Consider the following 20,345-nt stretch of genomic DNA (forward strand, 5'->3'; position numbering starts at 1 on the left):
CCCCATGAAATTCGCGAAAAGATCGCGTGCTCACAATTTGTGACGGCCGTCGCGGACCACTTTATCCGGCGGACGTTACAAATGAAGGGAATAACTTCTTTATATCAGGCGGTTGAGAGAGCTAAGGCTTTAAAAATTATTCAGAGGGAGGGTTTCACCCGTGAGAAATTTATTAGAAATACCGCAAAGGAAGGGCAGAAGGGGGGCGCGAATAACGAGAAGGAGGAGAAAGAGGGCGATAAAGAACAAAAACAGGAGGGGAAGAAAGATCAGAAAGGATATTTTCAGAAAGGAAATGGGAGAGGCAGCAAATTTGGCGCCACCCGCGGGGAATGCTGGACATGTGGGAAGACTGGACACTTTCGGTCCGAGTGTCCTGAGCAAGGGGGAAACATGAACTAGTCAAACTCAGCGGGGTGGGTTTGGCTCGAATTATCGATACCCCGATTTTTATTAATAAAAATGTTGTTTTTAACGTTAATAAAGAAAATGTTTTTAAAGAAAATAGAGTTAAGCCGAGTTTTAATTATTTCTGCTATCAGGGAAAGATTGATGGAAACGAATGTTCTTTTAAGATAGATACGGGCTTCGACGTTTCGATCGTAAATAAGAGATTTGTGGATGAAGGAAAGAGAAGGTTTCGAATTGAGAATGTAAATTTGAGATATCCTACTGGAGAGAAAGTTTTAGTAGCCCTATTCACTCCAACGTTTTTTTCGCCCCAATAATCCTCCAACCATGCACTTTCGAGTCCCACGTGTTTTTTATAATGTTAATAGCTTTGAAAAATTCCCCAAAAATTATTATAATATCTTTGTACCTTCGACTAAAAATCAATGTAAAGAATATTTGGAAATCATTTATTTAAATATTTTTTTACAACAATTATATGTTGACAAACACACGTTACGACTCGTTTTACTTAAAAAATCATAACTCACGAACAAATTGACGAAGCTTAATGAACCAAAACGCAAATTAAAGCTAAAAGTAGTGCAAATGAGAAAAAAAATATGAGATAATTATTAATTAAATAGGAATACTTAATTTCGTCGCCGCAAATTTGGTAATTTTTAAATGGTACAGAAGGACTTTAAGGACTTAAAGGATGCTAGAAAAAGAATTTCTGAATAAGAAAAGGCGAATTTGAAGTGTGACAGATATTTTTTATGTAAAAAAATTAATTTTTTTTTATAAACGTAGCTCCTCCCCACCTCTTCCGCCTGCCTCAGAGCCATAATAGACCTCTGTGGAATGTTAAATTTTTTTTTAACGACAAAAATATTTTAAATACGGTTAAATTATACACAAAAATACATTTTTATCGAAAAAATGCTCATTTACCTTTCACACAACACTGACGTAATTCTCCAACCATGCACTTTCGTGTCCCACCGAGATTTTGATTGTTCCCCGTTTCGAGAGTAAATGAGCTAGGACTTTGAAATTTTTACCTGAGGTTCTCTGCCACAATAACTTTTTTCCGGCGTGGAGGGGATTCTCCCACGATCATTTGTTTTCCGGAACAAACGACTGTTAGAAATTCGTGGGACACGAAAGGCATGGTTGGAGCGAATAGGGGTAGAATTCGAGGTCGAAGCTCTAGAGTGGAAATAGGTGGATATTCAATCGAATTCCCTTTACTTGTTGCTGATATCAATGACGATTGCCTTTTGGGCGTGAATTTTCTGAAAAAGATAAATTTAGAGGAAATTTTTGATCTTGCTTTTCAATCCACAAAGTCAGAAATACAGTTAGCTCAAATAAAGAATGTTCCTAATAAAGTCCTTATCTCCTTAAAAAAACTCTTCGAAAATAATTCTCAGAACCTCGATATATCTCAGAAGGAACTTTTTACTGAATTTCTTGGAAAATTTTATAATGTGTTTTCCGAAAATATTATTGCTGGAAATTGTAATATTGTCGAACATGTCATAAATGTGCAAGGCTCTCTCCCCAAAAAGCAGGTACCTCGACGGATTTCTTTTCAAATGAGAGGGGAGGTGGATAAAGTTATTGAGGAAATGAGAGTAAGCGGAGTAATTGAGGAATCAAATAGCCCTTGGACTTTTCCCGTGGTACTGAAACGAAAGAAAGAAGGAACAATAAGATTTTGTGTGGATTACCGTTTAGTAAACGCTTTGACTGAGAAGGACTCATATCCCCTCCTCAGAGTCGACAATATTTTTTACTTCAGCTAGCAGGTAACGTTTGGTTCAGTACTTTGGATTTAAGGAGCGGTTATTGGCAAATTAAAATTCGTCCTGAGGACAGAGAGAAAACGGCTTTTTTGTTCAGCAGGGGGCTTTGGCAATTTACGGTGATGCCTTTCGTAGGTAGGTGTTCAGTTGCGCCGTACGCTTAAAAATTTCCATTTCAACTCCGGGATGACCGAAAGCGCTGATGCAAAGGCCAGCGCAAGGCGCTGACAGCGAGAGGTTAACGCTATTTCGAGAGTCCTGGACTAGCAACGGAATGTTGACTCCGACATTATAAATACCGCCGAATTGTAAGATCGGGCGGGCAGTCGCTAATTGGAAAGAGACGGTATCAAACCTAACAAAAACCACTCCATTAATTATAAAGTGCGTATTTATTTATATACCTTGATATTCCATAAGAAATGGCACTCGATATATAGATGTGTACCTTTATTTTTATAAATATACATATAGTCCGGAAACATTCCCTCGTGTAGTCGTCAGGTTCCACTAATACTAATGCGGGTGCTCGTTGCATGGACAAGGAAATGAATAACTCACTTTCTTGAGATATATATATAAAGTATTAGTATATTAGATACTAAAGCTTCCGAGAAGCTGTTTAGCAGATACAATTAGTTCGCACTCCACACAACTCACAACGTCGTAAGTCGCTTTCCGAATAAGGTAATAGTCGTAATCGTAAGTATTTGCGCGCCGAGCTCACCGCGTACGTGTTCCTTCTGCGGGCTCTGCCACACGACTCTCCTCCTTGCCCGCTATCTCGGGCCTTACTTACTCGCGCCCTCTCTCGCCGACCACATTTACTACAGTTCGGCATCCGCGCTTACTACAGTTCGGCAATCCTGACTCTAGGCCGTCCTCGGCCGTATTCGCCCTTAACGATAATTAACAACTCTTTACTAACTTTGTCTCATAAGTCGAAACCATAAGTCGAAAACATAAATATGCCATAAGACTAAAATTACGTGTGTTAACATAAGAATAATACCATACATAAATCTTAAGATAATATTAATAACGCTAATCTGAACAAATTATTCTTAACACTTTCCTCTAAATAAGTCTTAATAACTAATCGGAATCCTCGGAATTATCGTTCTCCGTTTCACTCGCACTCTCGATATCAGATTCTTCGCTTGAATCCATCTCGTGATCTCCGTCGACTTTATCTCGCCACGGCTTTAAATTAGCGGCTTCCCATACACCCGTGTACGGTTTTTGCGACATTTGAAATCCTTCGATATCGCCGATAACATACCTATTGTTTCAAAATACCTTAATGACTCTATAAGGACCTTTATATGCGGGCGCTAATTTCCCTGGGCCAGTGTCAAAATTCTTGACCATGACAAAATCATCTGTCTCATAACGATGGGCTAATTTCCGCTTCTTGTTAACATAACTCATTATATCTCTGGGCCTTCTGAACTTTATCGCTCGCTTTAGCACGTAATATCTTCAAATCTCGCGATTGCGACTTGCTAGTCTCATCAACATAATCTTTAAGCGTATCGATTACACTTCCGCGTTGTCTAACACCAAATAACAATTGACTGGGTGTCTCGCCTGTCGAGCAATTTGGCGTATTATTAATGGCAAACTCAATTTCGCCTAAGGATTTATGCCAGTCCTTACCATCGTATAGTTTCCCTAAAGTGGGGCCATAATATTCGTTTAACACGTTCTACTTGCCCATTCGCTTGGGGCGATCCTGTCGCTATCCTTAAATGTGTAATATTTGTCTCTTTCATGAACTCCTCGAACTCTTTTGACGTAAAGCATGTACCTCGATCGGAAATTAACGTCTTCGGTCTACTATAAGTTTGAAAATATTCACGCAAACATTTGAGTTCTTTAATGTTTGCATCATCCGTTTGACTTATTGATAAATTAAATTCGAAAGTATTGTCTTCTAATACTAATATGTGATGAATTCGGCTGGGTGCATCTACATGTGGCATTTGCTTACCGGACCTGTGCTCAGTCGTATAATCGTAATTTTGGAGCTCTAACGCCCATCTCGCAATTCGGGGATTTATCTCCTTTTTATTAAGGGTCATAACTAATGCACTACAATCTGTCACGATCTTAAAGGGAATGCCTTGCAGGTATGCACGAAACCGTCTTAACGCATAAATAATAGCTAAAGTCTCTAGTTCATAACTATGATAACGGGCTTCTGCCTCCGTAGTCTTCTTTGAAAAATAAAACAATGGATGGAATTTATTATCCGCCTTCTTTTGAAGCAATACCGCGCCAAATCTCAGAGAACTGGCATCACAATGCAATTCAGTCTTGTCCTTAGGATTATAAATGGCCAAAATAGGTGCTTTCGTTAATTCTTGCTTCAACTTTTCAAATGACTCCATTTGCTTAAATCCAAACTCGAAAGTTACTCTTTTCTTTAGTAGCGCGTATAATAGAGCAGCAATCAACGAAAACCCTTGTACGAATTTCCAAAAGTATATAAGCTAAGACCTAAAAAGCTCTGCACGTCTCTTACACATTGTGGGACTGGGAAATTTCTTATCGCCAGAATTCCCGATTCAGTTGGACGTATGCCCTTAGCCGATGTGGGGTTGTTGGTTAGGATTAAGGTGCGTCGGTTCCCACAATAACCAGTCATTCAATTAGGTAGAATCTCGCTAGGTTTATTCATGCTCTATGTACAGGTATTATTTCTTGGATGTGTACGGATAGGTGGACGTGAGTGATTTGTGTAGAAGATTAATGTGTAGTGTTAACGCGGTGTGTTGCGTATTATCCGTCCCGAATAGTTGGAATCGCTGAGGCCGAGCTTGGAGAGGAGTCTTGACGTTCTTGTAGACGAGGCCGGTGAGTGCGTCACCACAGAGTGCTCCGGTTGGAGTTAGATGCGTGGTACTCGAGTTGGCCGGTCGATGAGGTGGGGCTTTCACGGGAGGAAAGTATCCACCTTGGAGATCAGGAACAGACCCTTCGTCGTGGTCCCAGGTGCAGGAATCGAAGTCGGAATCGGAGTTGGAGAAGGCAGCGCCTTGGTCTCGGTGTTGTCCGGTGAGCTGGATCGTAAACGACCCAGGAACCTTTCTGTGGCAGAGTGTCTGTTGGCTCTTACCACAGGAAGTTAATGCCCTGCAAAGCAGGTATAAACGAAGGCCAGGTATGAGCACGCTCCGTATCTAACGGAGGCCCTGAAGAGCACGCTCCGTCTCCAAAAGAGTTAAGTCAGGGGCCTTGGTAATAGCACACCCTGACTGGTGAGCTGATCGCTGGAGAGGTCCCGCTGAGCTGCTCTTTATATAAGGATCGATGTCGAACCTTACTTACGAGAGAATCGACCGGCGATGCGCCGCGTAGCGGGCGCGCGTTGAACTGCCCGGCCGATCGATACCGTGCCGCTGCCGCGCGCCTCCCGTCCTACTGCCGTCGTCGCGCGTGCACCGTCGCGCGTCGTGGCGGACAGCTGACCGCCACAGCCGATACGACATAACCTAAGAATTCAATCTCTTCGTAAACAAAGTGACACTTATCTAACCTTAATTCTAATAAATTCTCCGTAAATATTTGGAGAACTTCGGTCAGTACTTCGAAGTGTTCTTCGAGTGTATCGGTTGCTATAACAACATCATCAAAATATGTAACTACTTTACCTGACTTGATAGGTTTTTTTAAAGTGTCGCCAACATGTCGTTGGAAACAGGCTGGAGCATTTTTCGGACCAAAAGGCATCTTAACCCATTCGTATTGCCCAAACGGAGTAACAAAAGATGTATACTTAATACTGTCTTCATCCACATGAACGTGGTGAAAGCCATCTTTTAAGTCAAGCAATGTATAATAGCGTTTACCCTGTAACTCGTCTATTTGCTCCTCAATAACCGGCAACGGAAAATTATCACGTTCTGTAATTTTATTTAAAGATCGATAATCAATACATAAACGCAAACTGCCATCCCGTTTTCTCACTAAAACAATCCTAGAAGCATATTCAGAATTTGACGGACGAATTATTCCGCGCTCCAATAATTTATCAATAATCTCACGTAACTTATTCTTTTCATCATAAGATAATCTATTTGGAGTAAAATGGAATGGTTGCTCGGTTTTAACCTTAATCTTAAATTTAGTTTTAGTCTTTGAAACTTCGGGTTGTTTCGCTTCTAAATAAGTCGCTCGGATAGTCTCTTTAACCTTATCTCGTACTTCTGACGGTAACTCCGGATTAATATCTAACTTGTCTATTTCGCCACCGCTAAATATGCTCGACTCTACATTTAGGATTTCATTTGCCAATACCGATTTTCCTTCGTCCGGAAGTTTCGCTAAACCTAACCCTAATCTTTTTAAAGCGTCCCTACCTAAAAGAGCGCTATGTTTCATCGTGCCATCTGTAACGACTTTTAAAATTACGTCCTCGGCTGTCGCTTCTTCGCATATAACTTTTAATTTAGCAACGCCTACGATTTCTACCGCCGAACCGTTTATATCGTTCAGACGCTATTTTCTCAACCCAATCACGCGGAACAAACTTTTCTTTAATGAGGCTAATCGGACTTGCGGTATCTAACTGAGTATCTAAACGGAAATGATAATTAGTCGCGCCACCAATTCGTTCAAAATCGACAAACTTTAAATAATCGTTATCCGCGACAAACTGATCGGTGACACTTGTTACTTGCGGCGCACTCTGCTTCGACTCCGGCTCCGTCGTCGGGGTCGTCTTCTTCTGTCTTTGCGGGCAGTCCCGTATACCGTGCCCTTGAGCTCCACACTCGTAACAGGAACCTCGATCCCTCTTTGGCTTAGTACACTCCTTCATCCGATGCCCCGTCTGGTTGCAGTTGTAACACCGCGTTCCCTTTGCCTTATTCTCGTCCTTCCGTGGAACTCCCGGTTTCTCTTGTTTTGACTTGTCGGATGCAACAACATTACCATCACGTCCGTGCTTCCCTTTAATTCCGGGCCGCAACTTAATATTTTCGAACGCTCTCAACAGCATATCTTTCCTCTCGAACCGCTGCATTCTGGCTTGATTTTGAAGAAATCTGTCAGGAATCCCGTCGATCAAATAATCCACCAGCTCGTCTTCACTCACCGGTACTCGTCCTGCCAGAATCACTTTGTCGTAAAAGTACGTGCCGAATGTTTCGTCGCTTTTCCGTTCCCTCTTTTTGAACTGTCGCCGCAATTCAATTTTAGCCGGCCGGATATCGAATAAGTCACGCATCTGCTCTAATAAATTCTCGATTGGAATCTCTAAATACTCCGGTTTGGAACGGAACCATTTCAATGCTTGGTCTTTCAGCTTCAATCCAATCAGCACTCGCGCGGCGTTGCCATCCAACGAATACGTCTGACGCACAAGGTTAAATTGTCTCACCCATCGATCGAAAGCGTCACAATCTCCCGCAAACTCACTCACTAACTCGCTTATAGCATTGATCGGTTGCCTGAAATTCGACCATATGTTATTGTTTACTCTTGATGTCGCCGATGACTGCATGGCCATATCTCTTTCTCGCCTGGTAATCTCTAATTTACGTCGTAATAGCTCCTGCTCTCTTCTCCACTGCGATTAAGACGGCTCTCTCTCGGTACGTGGCTGGTCGGTGGTGTCGGTAATGTCGAGATTCTCTATACCGATTGGGGGTTCTTGCAAATGTATGGCCGGGATAGACCAATTCATTTCACTGCGCACATCATCCTGCGCATCTTGGCGGTCTTCTTCCCGCTCATTTTCCCGCCATGATGAATTCGCTGGCCCGCCGGATCCTTCTGTTCTTCTATCCACGTCGGTCCCGAGGCTCTTGATTTCCTCCCTCCAAGACCCGCTGGCGTCATGTCTGTCGAGCTTCTTAATAAGATCTGCCTTATTTCCTTTCAAGGGCAAATCCTTCCACTTGCACATCTCTCTAAGAGCCGCGATAAAAAATTCTCGGGCATCCATCTTGACCGTACCCGCTTCTTCTACGTATCACAATCAGACACACGAGGCTCGCGATCTTTGGTCACTAATCCCACTTCTGAAATGTAGTCGTCAGGTTCCACTAATACTAATGCGGGTGCTCGTTGCATGGACAAGAAAATGAATAACTCTCACTTTCTTGAGATATATATATAAAGTATTAGTATGTTAGATACTAAAGCTTCCGAGAAGCTGTTTAGCAGATACAATTAGTTCGCACTCCACACAACTCACAACGTCGTAAGTCGCTTTCCGAATAATAGTCGTAATCGTAAGTATTTGCGCGCCGAGCTCACCGCGTACGTGTACCTTCTGCGGGCTCTGCCACACGACTCTCCTCCTTGCCCGCTATCTCGGGCCTTACTCACTCGCGCCCTCTCTCGCCGACCACATTTACTACAGTTCGGCATCCGCGCTTACTACACTCGTTACTTTACCGCAAGGCTTTTTGACCGATCTATCTCTCTATGTCTATATATTTCGCACGCACTATGATTCTCTCTCTCCAAATTACGTTATGTACGTTTCGCTCAGCGACTCAAATCTATCTGCCGTCCGTCGTCTGTCCGTGCCTTTCTTCAGAACGCGCGAAGGCTTTCCCCTACTCCATTTAACCTTCCGGACTTCCTGCTTATTTATTTTTGTGCTAACGCTATCGAAATAGCGTAAGCGCCTAGTGCTGACCTTCGCGACAGCGCTTTTGGTTGTCCCGGATAATTGGGATAGTATATTATTGTAGCGGTTAATGTGACGCACGTTCAAATTTGCGACTGCCTGCCCGATCTTACAATTCGGCGGTGGTATTTATATCGGAGTCTACATTTCGTTGCTAGCTTAGGGACTCTCTCGCTCCCTCGAACGCTCTCGAGATAGCGTTAACCTCTCCGCCCAGTTTGATCGATCGTCCGATGCAATCGTCTTTTGGCGGAATTCAGGACTTTAATCGCTAGGGTCGTATTACATTAATGAATAAATATACTGTTGTGTGCTCACAACAATTTACGAACGCGTATTTATAACACTGTTTTGCGCACGCGCCATTTGAACTTCGGATGACGTGATATCTTTTTCTCTGCTTGGACTTTCATCGCATATTATGTCGTAGTATATAGTAAAGGAAATTTTTAAGCATACGGCGCAACTGAACAAAAATAACGCAACACCTACCTACAGCGCGACGCCTATACCACATATCATCTCGTTTTGCCAAAAATCAAATAATGGTATCATAATAAAAATACACATGAATGTATTTGGCATTTGACGCTCTAAAATTTGCGTTGGAAAAATTGTTATATTTGACAAAAATAATAGGTAAGGGTGGGGTTAAATTAAAAAATGTGACAAATTTGAAAAATCTGATTACGCCATTGTAAAGAGCACAAAAAGCCATAAACTTTTTGTACCAAACTTTTTTTTATACGCCTTATATTTTCGAAGATATTTGCTAAAAACTATAAAATCCGTTATTTTTTAGGGGTTGTTTCAACCCCTAAACGTCGAGATAAGCAGCAAAAAAAACCCGTGTCTAATGTTTTTTGATGCTCGACAACATAGCCAAAACGCATCCAAATCGGTCGTTATTTTTTAGGGGTTGTTTCAACCCCTAAACGTCGAGATAAGCAGCAAAAAAAAACCCGTGTCTAATGTTTTTTTATGTTTGACAACATAGCCAAAGCGCATCCAAATCGGTCGTTATTTTTTAGGGGTTTTTTCAACCCCTAAACGTCGAGATAAGCCGCAAAAAAAAAAATACAAGTCTACTATTTTTTGATGCTCAACAACATATCCAAAGCGCATCCAAATCGGGTAGGGACACTTCCGACCGTTCCCTTGTTAGATGATATAATAATTTTTGGGAAAACTTTCGAGGAGATGTTGTTGAATTTAGAGAAAGTATTTCTACATTTGCAAGAAGCAAATTTAAAGATAAATACTAAGAAATGTGTATTGTTTGAAAAAAAAGTAAAGTATCTGGGGCATATAATTTCGGCGGAAGGTATTTCTACTGATCCTGGAAAGGTTGCTGCCGTTGAGAAATGGCCGGTTCCTTACACGACAACGCAATTAAGAAGTTTTCTTGGATTTTGTTCCTATTATCGGAAATTTATTAAGGGTTTTTCTTCGATAGCTGAGTTAACGGGGAAACAGATAAAATTTATCTGGGAAGAGAAGTATCGGAACTCTTTCGATGAATTGAAGCGAATGTTGTCCTCTCCTCCGGTGCTTTCTTTTCCGAAGGGGGAGGGGGAGTTTATTTTGGATACGGACGCTTCCAATATGGGAATTGGCGCAGTTTTATCACAGAAGCAGGAGGGAGAGGAGAGGATTATCGCATATTTTAGTCGCATCCTTAATAAAGCTGAGCGGAATTATTGTGTAACTCGTCGTAAACTTTTGGCGATTGTAGATTCTATTAAGTTCTTCCGGCATTATCTTTTGGGACGTGAATTTTCGATCCGCACGGATCATGTTTCGTTGCGTTGGCTTATGTCTTTCAGGGATTGAGATGGACAGTTGGCCCGTTGGTTGGAGAGACTCCAACAATACCAATTTGTTGTTATTTACAGGAAAGGACTTTCTCACAAGAATGCCGACGGACTATCGAGACGGTCATGTGAATGTTCGGCTGTGAGTATTGTGCCAAGGTGGAGAGGAAGGACTCTGCGACAATGGAGAAAGAAATTGCTCGCATCGAGTTAACAACAGGAAATCCGATAGACTGGCGTCTTGAGCAAAGGGCAGACCCAAGTATTTCAGTCATACTCCGTGGTAAGGAGGCTGGAGTTCGCCCACCACGCTCAGTGTTAACTTTGGAAGATGTCTCTGCGCAAATTTATTGGTCGTATTGGGATGCTCTAGTCCTGAAAGAGGGAATACTCTTTAAAAGATGGGAAGCTCCGAATCTTAAATCGAATTTTCTTCAACTAGTGGTTCCTCGAAAATTTCCTAAGAAAATTCTTGAAGAATTACACGATTCTCCCTCTGGAGGTCATTTCGGAGTGAATAAGACTTTGGAAAAGATCAGGAAACGTTACTTTTGGGCAACCTGCAAGCAGGATGTAGAAGACTGGTGCAGAACTTGTAAGGTCTGCGTTGCCAGGAAGGGCCCTTCGGGGAAGGAAAAATCTCCCCTTCAGATTTATAATGTTGGAGCGCCTTTAGAGAGAGTGCAGATCGACATTCTAGGCTCTCTTCCATTGACGAAATCCGGGAACAGATTCCTTCTCGTTGTTGTGGACTGTTTTACAAAATGGGTGGAAGCTTTTCCCTTGAGGAACATGAGAGCAAGAACGGTAGCAGAGGTTTTCGTAAATCAGTTTGTTTCTAGACATGGTGTGCCCACAGAGGTTCATACCGACCAGGGGAGGAACTTTGAGTCAAAACTTTTCTCAGAGTTGATGAAACTTTTCGAAATTAAGAAAACGAAGACTACTGCTTTACATCCGCAGTCCGATGGTCAAGTTGAACGCCAGCATCAGACTATAACCAACTATCTGGCGAAATATGTCTCTGAGAATCAGAAAGACTGGGACAGATGGATCCCTATGTTTCTCTTGACGTATAGATCCTCGAGACATGAAACAACTGGAGTGATTCCTTCCAAGTTGTATTTTGCTCGAGATCTCAGATTACCATCAGATCTGTTACGGGGGAGTCCTTTGAAACTTCCTGAAGAGGAACCACCACTGGTTGGAAATTTTGTAAGGAATTTATGAGAAAAACTGAAAGAAATTCATTCCACTGCGCGAGAGCAAATAAATTTAAAATCTTTTCGAATGAAGGCTCGATATAATCGCGGAGTTAGACAAGTTCTTTTTCAGGAGGGGCAGAGAGTCCGGTTTTACAATCCCCGAAGGTTTAGGGAGAAAGTTCCGAAATTACAAAGCAGTTGGGAAGGTTCTTACTTGATAATAAAGAAGCTTAGTGATGTAGTATATTGTATCCGGAAATCACCTCGTCATAGGAGTAAAGTGGTACATTCAGATAGACTAGCTATTTATTCTGAAAGGAAATTGGGTTGAGGGGTTAGTATAGGTCGGAGCCCGGAAGGAAATGTGTAACAATGATTGGAATTTTAAATGTATACTTAATAAAGAAATAAGATAATGAGTTTTGGTTTGATTTTGTTGTTTGATATTTTGTTCCCTTTTACTGTGCGTAATGTTTGTTTTTTCCTAGAGGAAATCGGCGGTACGTGAGGAAATAAGAAGGTACTGCGGCAGAACATCGGCCGAAGACTTCTTCTCAGGAAAATTCTGTTTTAAAAGAAGACTGCCTCGCCCACGGTTTTTGGAACTGTGGTTTTTCCGTGGGACGAAGAGCGAATGCTGAGGCAGGGACTTGGGGAGTCTGTTTAGACGTTGGGTCCACATAAGTTCTCCCCCCCTTGTCCGAAGATTTAGAGGAGCGTCATCGCGAGTGATCGGCAGCAGCAGAGTTCACGGGAAAGCGGAATTTCTGCGAGGTCGTCTGGAACCGGCAGAAGGAGGAGCCTGGCCAGCTCTCTCCGGAAGAGGTTCGGTCGGAGACCTTTGTGTACGGCTACCGAGGACCAAAAAGGACGGGGCCCGGTAACTCGGAGCAGCAGCTCAAGGAGGGCAAGTCAACTGTTCGGTGCCTTGGAGTCTACGGTGCAGTGACTGGGGACCGCAAGAGACTACCCTCTCTGATTGTCGGGGTGACAATCCTGGAAGAGGGGGGGTAGTGTTACGCCCGTGCTGTACGACCGTGCCGTGCGCTCATACAAGTCGCCTCGTAGCGAGAAGTCGCGAATCGTCCTTAGCGACGGTTGTTTACAAATATCGCCTGTCAGATTACGCTCTGGGATTCCGTCTCGTTCGGACGTGTTTGCCCAGCTTCTTGTACAAACGAGCTAGATTAATAAATAAGTTCCTTTTCTCTGATTAACGAGCCTTTCTTGCTTGTGTGAGTGTCGGAGTACGCGTCGCGCGTGAGTGTAAGTGCGAAAGTGCGGCGGACGCGCGACAAGCGTAACAATATATATAATTTTATTTTTTATATTTATTATATACAGATTAGTTTTTCCAAAATAAATATTAGTTATATTTATTGCAGACACATTAAACATACTACTTTCTCATATTTCAAATAATAAGATGTTACATATTGTTATTACAATGACAAAAATCATATAACTTACACGACGCAGTAGCGCAGAATTCACGTGCAACGGATGACAGCGATAAACAAACACGCACACATATATCGAGTTCACGTATTTACACACACACACACACATACGACTTCAGCGCCATTTTGTGGTCACATTCTTAAAGTTGGCCAGTCTTTAGTAAAGGATCTCTAGGTCTGCACGGGCATCAATGCCCTCTGTCAAAAATGGGAAAATAACACACAAGCCGCCATTTTTGTCCGACAACGACAACGTGGACGTTTCTTAAATAAAAATTTTCACATTTGGACTTTGCATCGCAATATCTCCGCTTGTAGGGCACGTAACGGAAAAATAAAGACACTTTTATTATATAAATTTGGTCCAAGCTATTTATTAAGCCTAGTTAGAACTTGATCCGTTCACTGGTTATCGAGATCTCAAAATCTCGGGTACTCGCAACTCGTCGCGTGGCGTAAATGATCAACGGTGCGGTCTCGCTTCGCGTATACTTGGCGCAAGACACTACCGTGTCTCTTGATATCAAAGAATTTATATTTTTACGATTCCCACATGTACTTGTGACAAGAGAGTGATATTCGTACAAAACTTATCTTTTTCAAAAAGAAAGTAAAAAAAATGCGCCAAGTGTACGCGTTCTATACAAAATTTTTATTGAAAAAAATTTTGACTTAATTTGAGCTTATAATACCGCTCGTATTTTTTACTACAAAAATAATGATATTGCAGGTTTGCGCCAAATAAATATGATAAATTAATAATTTCTGATTTTCTTAATCAAGGTTTTTTTTATTATACTTATTGTGTACCTGTTCTATTTTTTTATTATTTATATTCACACACAAAAAACACTCAATGTGCCTTTTTTATGCCACCAAATATGTTTGTAGTATATGCTATGTTGCTGTACACCAGTAACATAAGAAGGGTACGTATAGCCAAGTATATTTGTGTGTAAATCTAATAATAAACAGTAAAAAAAAACAGAACAAGTATAATAAAAAAACATGATTAAGAAAATCAAATGTTACTAATTTATAATATTTACTTAGCACCTTATTCTGATATCATTGTTTTTTGTAGTAAAAAATATACATATTATAGAATTATAAGACCAAATTAGATCAAAATTGTTTAAAATAAAGATTTTGTACACGTACACTTGGCTTATTCTTTACCTTATTTTAAAAAAAGTAAGTTTTATACGAATTTTTCATTTCTTCGCCAACCTTAATTAATATCATAGTGATACTATGAACATTAAGACAGGTATGATATGATACGTAAAAAAGAAATAAGTATGTAAAATACACATAGCATTTTTCTAGATTATCCGAAGAAAATAATCGAAATCATGAATGGCACAGAAGCATGTAGCTCCTGGAACGGTATTGACTCTGGCGAGGAGATCGTTATTTCTGGTATTGCTGGTAGATTTCCGGATTCAGATAATATGAATCAATTACGAGAAAATCTATTTAATAAAAAAGATCTTGTTAGAGCTGATCATGGACGATGGAAGAAAGGTGATTAATTCATATACCTAGGATAGTTCTGCATTTATGCCTGATTGGTGGATATAGGATATGCCATATTCCTTCTGCAATAATTATTATTAGTGGTTATATGTTAAGGATATGTATTTTAAACTAAAATTTTATTAAAAAGTGAACAAGGAGCGTACCGCCTTTGCGTGAAATTATACATTTTGTTAGATCATCCAGACGTATCAAACCGTATGGGAATAGTTAATAATTTGAACAAGTTTGATGCGGATTTCTTCGGATTATCTTTCGACCAAGCGCACACACTCGGACTTGAGGCGAGAATATTACTGGAACATTCTTATGAGGCAATTATCGACGCGGGGATCAATCCGAAGCAATTGCGAGGAAGAAATACTGCCGTGATCATAGCGGCATCTTTTTCTGAAACGCAAGCTAAATTTTTGTATGAGGATGTTGAGGTAGAGAAAATTATTAATTGATAAGTGTAATAGAAGAGACTATTGAATTTATCATTTGTGTGCGAGAATTTGTAACCGTTAACTTTCTGCAATTAGATGGATGGTCTGAATCTTATTGGATGTACCAGATCTACAACAGCAAACATGATTTCGTACCATTTGGATCTGAAGGGACCATCGTATACAATCGATTCAGCTTGCAGCTCTAGTCTTTATGCCATGGCTGTTGGTTATCATTATATCATATCGGGCAAATGCAAAGATGCGATAATTGGGGCTGCACAATTATGTCTTAATTCAATTATAAACCTGCAGTTCGCTCGTCTTGGTACTTTTATTGAAACGAATTAATTTTGTAATATATTAAACATAAAAATTAAAGGATTACATTTTCTCATTCACGAACAATAAACAAATTTCAACGGGCTGTGTAGTTTCAGTAAAAATATTTGTGATAAGATTTTTGTCAAAGTCAAACATGTCTTTTCGATAAGACAAGTAATCATTTAATTTTTCTGTGTATATAAATATTATATACGTGTATATACGAGGGTCAGTACGAAAGTAATATGCCTCCTAATATTTTTCTTTCGAATCTGGTGCCATAGAAAATTTTGCGTTTCAATGATGATTTGTTATTTGAAGTCTCTAGTTGCGAGTTATGTTGAGTGGTATTGTGATCATTTACGTGAGTGTGTTACACGAGCAGTTTGAACTGGTGTGTGTTTCAGATGCGCGTAACAGACAAGGGCGGTGGTTAAATTTCTTATCGTGGAAGAAGTGAGTTCCAATGACTGCGTTCAGCGGAGAAAGCAGCTCAATGCGCGCTCAATGATTCTTTATTATGATTGGTTTCTACACTTGGATCCAGGGAAGAACTAAAAGCAAAGTCCAACCATTTAAAAATTACTGATTGCTCGCTAAATTGCTCTTTCTGCTGCACGCAGCCATTGAAATTCATTCGCGTCTCAGAAATGTTTATGATAACACCGTTTCTGAAATACAAATGGATTTCAGTGGGACTCATTTCTTCCACGGTAAGAAATTCAATCGCCGACCTTGTCTGTTACGCGTATTTAAAATACATACCAGTTTGAATTATTCGTGTGACACACAAACATAAACTGATCACAACACTACTCAACATAATATAACTAGAGATTTCAAGTAACAACTCAGTAAAATGCAAAATTTTCTATGACGCCAGATTCGAAAGAAAAAAAATTAGGAGGCATTACTTTCGTAACGATCTACATATGTATATATGTATATATTAAGAGATGTATACTGTTTTTGGATGGTAATGAATGCACTCACAATGGATATCAATCTATAATTCGCTTTATTGCACAGACTTCGTGCGTTTTCGTTACATGCTCTTCCGCCATTATTACTATTCTGCCCTTCTTTCCTATACTCTAGCCTCGACTCTCTATACTATAGCCTCGACTCCCTACACTCTAGCCTCAACTTCCTGCACTCTCCGCAAATTGAACAAACTTTCGCGAACATCTGCCGCCCCCTTGAAAGGACTATCTTTCAACAAAATCTGCCTTAAACAATTCAGATGTTAGTAGTAGTAAATATTGATCTTAGAACTATCAAAATTAAATCAAACTGCAAGATGATTGCCTGTATGTAAACTAAATCAACTAAATGCTATAAATCGTTAAATAAATGTAACTCAAAATCTGCTAATAAGTGTCTTAATACTAATATAAGTTTCTTATGCTAACTACTAAATGTCCTTAAATATATTAATACAAGTTTATTTAGTTTTTGTTGTTTGCACTTGGTAGTGGACAAAGTTTTTTGACTGATCTTTTGAAGTCACCGCTCTTTGTCTTTACGGTGACCACTCGCGCCACACCGTCCTGTCCAGGATGCAAGGCTGTGACTCTACCCAGAGCCCATTGTAGCGGAGGGAGGTGGTCCTCTTTTATCAGAACCTCGGTATTCAGTTTGATGTTGTCTCCCATATCCGACCATTTTGTTCGCTGCTGCAATTCGTTCAGGTATTCTCTGTGCCAGCGGATCCAAAACTGCTGGCGCAATTTTTGCAGGTTTTGCCAACGGATGAGATGATTCTCTGGAACTTCAGCGTAATCATATTGTGCTGGCTGTATAAGTAAATCACCTATCAAAAAATGAGAAGGTGTTAAAACAGAAAAATCATTTGGATCGCTGGATAGCGGCGTGAGGGGCCGCGAATTCATTATCGCTTCAACTTGAGACAGTAGTGTACTGCATTCCTCGTATGTAAGTACTCTTTCTTGGGTTACCGTATATAAATGCCGTTTTGCGACCTTGACTGCCGCCTCCCAAATACCTCCGAAGTGTGGAGCGCGTGGGGGAATAAAGCTCCATTTTATCCGTTGATTAGCCAGGCTGCGTCCTATTTCCGAGCTCTCCTTTTCTAGAAACGTGTATACCTCTTTTAATTCTCTGGATGCTCCTACGAAATTTGTCCCGTTGTCCAAAAATATCTCCGAACAAATTCCACGACAAGCCGTGAAACGATTCAAAGCCGCTAGGAATGCTTCTGTTGTCATATCCGAGACAAGTTCAATGTGCACCGCCTTAGTGCTTAGGCAGGTGAAGATCGCTATATATTCCTTTGAAAGGTAAAGTCTCTCTCTGCGTCGACTCTCCCCGGGAAAAAATATTCATATCTGACGGTATATGAACATATATAAATGAGATATGAACATATATGAACATATATAAATGAGATATGAACAGATATAAGTTTTATATGCCCATATCTAAAGCATATATAATCATATATGGTTATATATCGCCATATATGATCAGATCGTACATTATACATGACACAAGATCTGATCATATAAGTTCATATATGGTCAGACATATTATTATGTGTAGCCAGATATGACACTATACATAATCGTATCTGGCCTTACATGGTCGTATATAAAGAATGTTCGGCCATGTATTATCAGATATAATTATGTATGGCCATACATAACTGTATCGGCACTGTATATGATCATATATGACAAGACGCGATGCTGTATATGATTGTATATGTTCATATACGGCCGGAAATGATATGAAACATGATCAGATCTGTCTATATATGACCAGATTGGGATATAATGATATAAAATGTCCGGGAAAAATATTCATATCTGACAGTATATGAACATATATAAATGAGATATGAACAGATATAAGTTTTACATGCCCATGTATAGAGCATATATAATCATATATGGTTATCTATCGCCATATATGATCAGATCTTGTGTCATGTATAATGCACGATCTGATCATATATGGCGATAGATAACCATATATGATTATATATGCTCTATACATGGGCATGTAAAACTTATATCTGTTCATATCTCATTTATATATGTTCATATACTGTCAGATATGAATATTTTTCCCGGACTTTTATATCCGCGAACAAAATGTCCAGGAAAAATATTCATATTTGACAGTATATGAACATGTATAAATGAGATATGAACAGATATAAGTTTTACATACCCATATATAGAGCATATATAATCATGTATGAACCTATATAGTCATATAATATTATATATGATCAGATCAGATATTGCATCTCAAAGTATTCAATAGATGGCATTCGATGGGATCTGTTTCTCGTATTTAAAATTTGACAAACAGTGTTATAAGAACGGTATCAAAAGACACGACACTGTCTCGCACTATAGAGCGGCACAATTTTTGTATTAGTTGTATCGTAGAGTCTACTTTTATAATAAAGTTGCACACTCTTAAAAAATAACTTTTGAAAATATATAACAATTTTCTGAAACTTACTTAAATATATATGTTCATACCTGATAAATATATAGTTCGTACCTGATCATACCTGATCAGATATTAACATATACAATAATACCAGATCATATATCCTCAGATCTGGCCAATTTCCATATCTGACCATATATGGCCATTCATATATGATCATATATGATCAGATATGAATATTTTTTCCCGGGTCGCGGAGCTGAAGGGGGCCCGCGTAATCCACACTAGTACTTCTGAACGGTCTGTCGAAGCCGATCACTCTTTGTTTAGGAAGATCTCCCATTTTTATGCCTGGAACTGTTGGTCGAAATCGAAAGCAGCTTAGACAGCCTTTAACTGTTTTGCGGGGTTCTCTGCGACCGCTTAAAGGCCAGTAACGTTGTCGCACTGCATTGAAGAGCTGCTCAGGGGGACAATAAAGCAGACGCGAGTGTTCTTCTCGCATGATCAAACTGGTTACTCGATGCTTTGCTGGTAATACGATAGGATGCTTCTGATTTGCTGGCACACTCGCGTGTCGAAGCCTTTCACCTACTCTTATCAAACCCTCTTCATCTATGAAAGGATCTAGAGATCGCAATTTGCTTTTTCGCGACAATCTTCGCTCTCTCCTTAGGTCGGCGAGTTTCTCGGAAAACGCTTCCTGTTGCACCTTCCTTAGAATCGTCTGGTCTGCCCTTTCCAGATCTTTGATTTTTATTGCGCTTACTTGCTCCTTATCAAGAGCCCTGGCCTTGAACTGGTGACAGCAAGCAATCACCCGTTGAAGCTTTTGGTACGTCAAAAACCTCGCCCACAAATCCATTGTCTCGATAGTCGTCAGTGTGACTGCTGCGGGTTTCCGTTCCAGAAGTTCGACTTCCGGTTCTTCCACATGTTCCGGTTCTTGACTCTTAATTACGATCCAGGGAGGCCCATGCCACCAGAGCTTACTCTTCTCTAGCACGTCCGCGGTGGTACCTCTTGATAACAGATCGGCTGGATTCTCATCCGTCGGCACGTGACCCCAATTGATGTTTTCGGTTATGTTCTGACTCTTGGTTACGCGGTTCGCAACAAAAGTCTTTAGTTCGTGTGGTCTCGCTCGAATCCAAGCAAGCACTATCTGGCTGTCGCTCTTTAGTTTAACGTCGTTGATCTTGTTGCCGTACGCGTCTTTCGCGAGGGCATATAGTTCTGCGAGAAGAAGCGCTGCTTCGAGCTCCAAACGCGGTATCGATATTGTTTTGAGCGGCGCCACCT

The 20,345-nt window shown here is 40.5% G+C and overlaps 1 protein-coding gene across 12 annotated transcripts in view; it reads left to right on the plus strand.

Annotated features, from left to right (window-relative positions):
- Nucleotides 1-20,345, plus strand: part of LOC139817036 (fatty acid synthase-like) — a 76,795-nt gene that overhangs the window by 39,883 nt on the left and 16,567 nt on the right. For 10 of the 12 annotated variants that reach the window (XM_071784854.1, XM_071784859.1, XM_071784852.1 and 7 more), the window contains 3 exons: nucleotides 14,656-14,853; nucleotides 15,043-15,293; nucleotides 15,390-15,621. In XM_071784854.1, the coding sequence (XP_071640955.1) occupies nucleotides 14,682-14,853; nucleotides 15,043-15,293; nucleotides 15,390-15,621 (655 nt within the window). In that variant the 5' untranslated portion in view covers nucleotides 14,656-14,681. Of the gene's footprint in view, nucleotides 1-466; nucleotides 2,205-14,655; nucleotides 14,854-15,042; nucleotides 15,294-15,389; nucleotides 17,553-20,345 lie in introns of those variants that run through there. The other 2 variants (XM_071784857.1, XM_071784863.1) reach the window with 2 other exon arrangements.

The sequence above is a fragment of the Temnothorax longispinosus genome, chromosome 7 (genome assembly GCF_030848805.1).
Source record: "Temnothorax longispinosus isolate EJ_2023e chromosome 7, Tlon_JGU_v1, whole genome shotgun sequence".
In the NCBI taxonomy this organism is placed as follows: domain Eukaryota; kingdom Metazoa; phylum Arthropoda; class Insecta; order Hymenoptera; family Formicidae; genus Temnothorax; species Temnothorax longispinosus.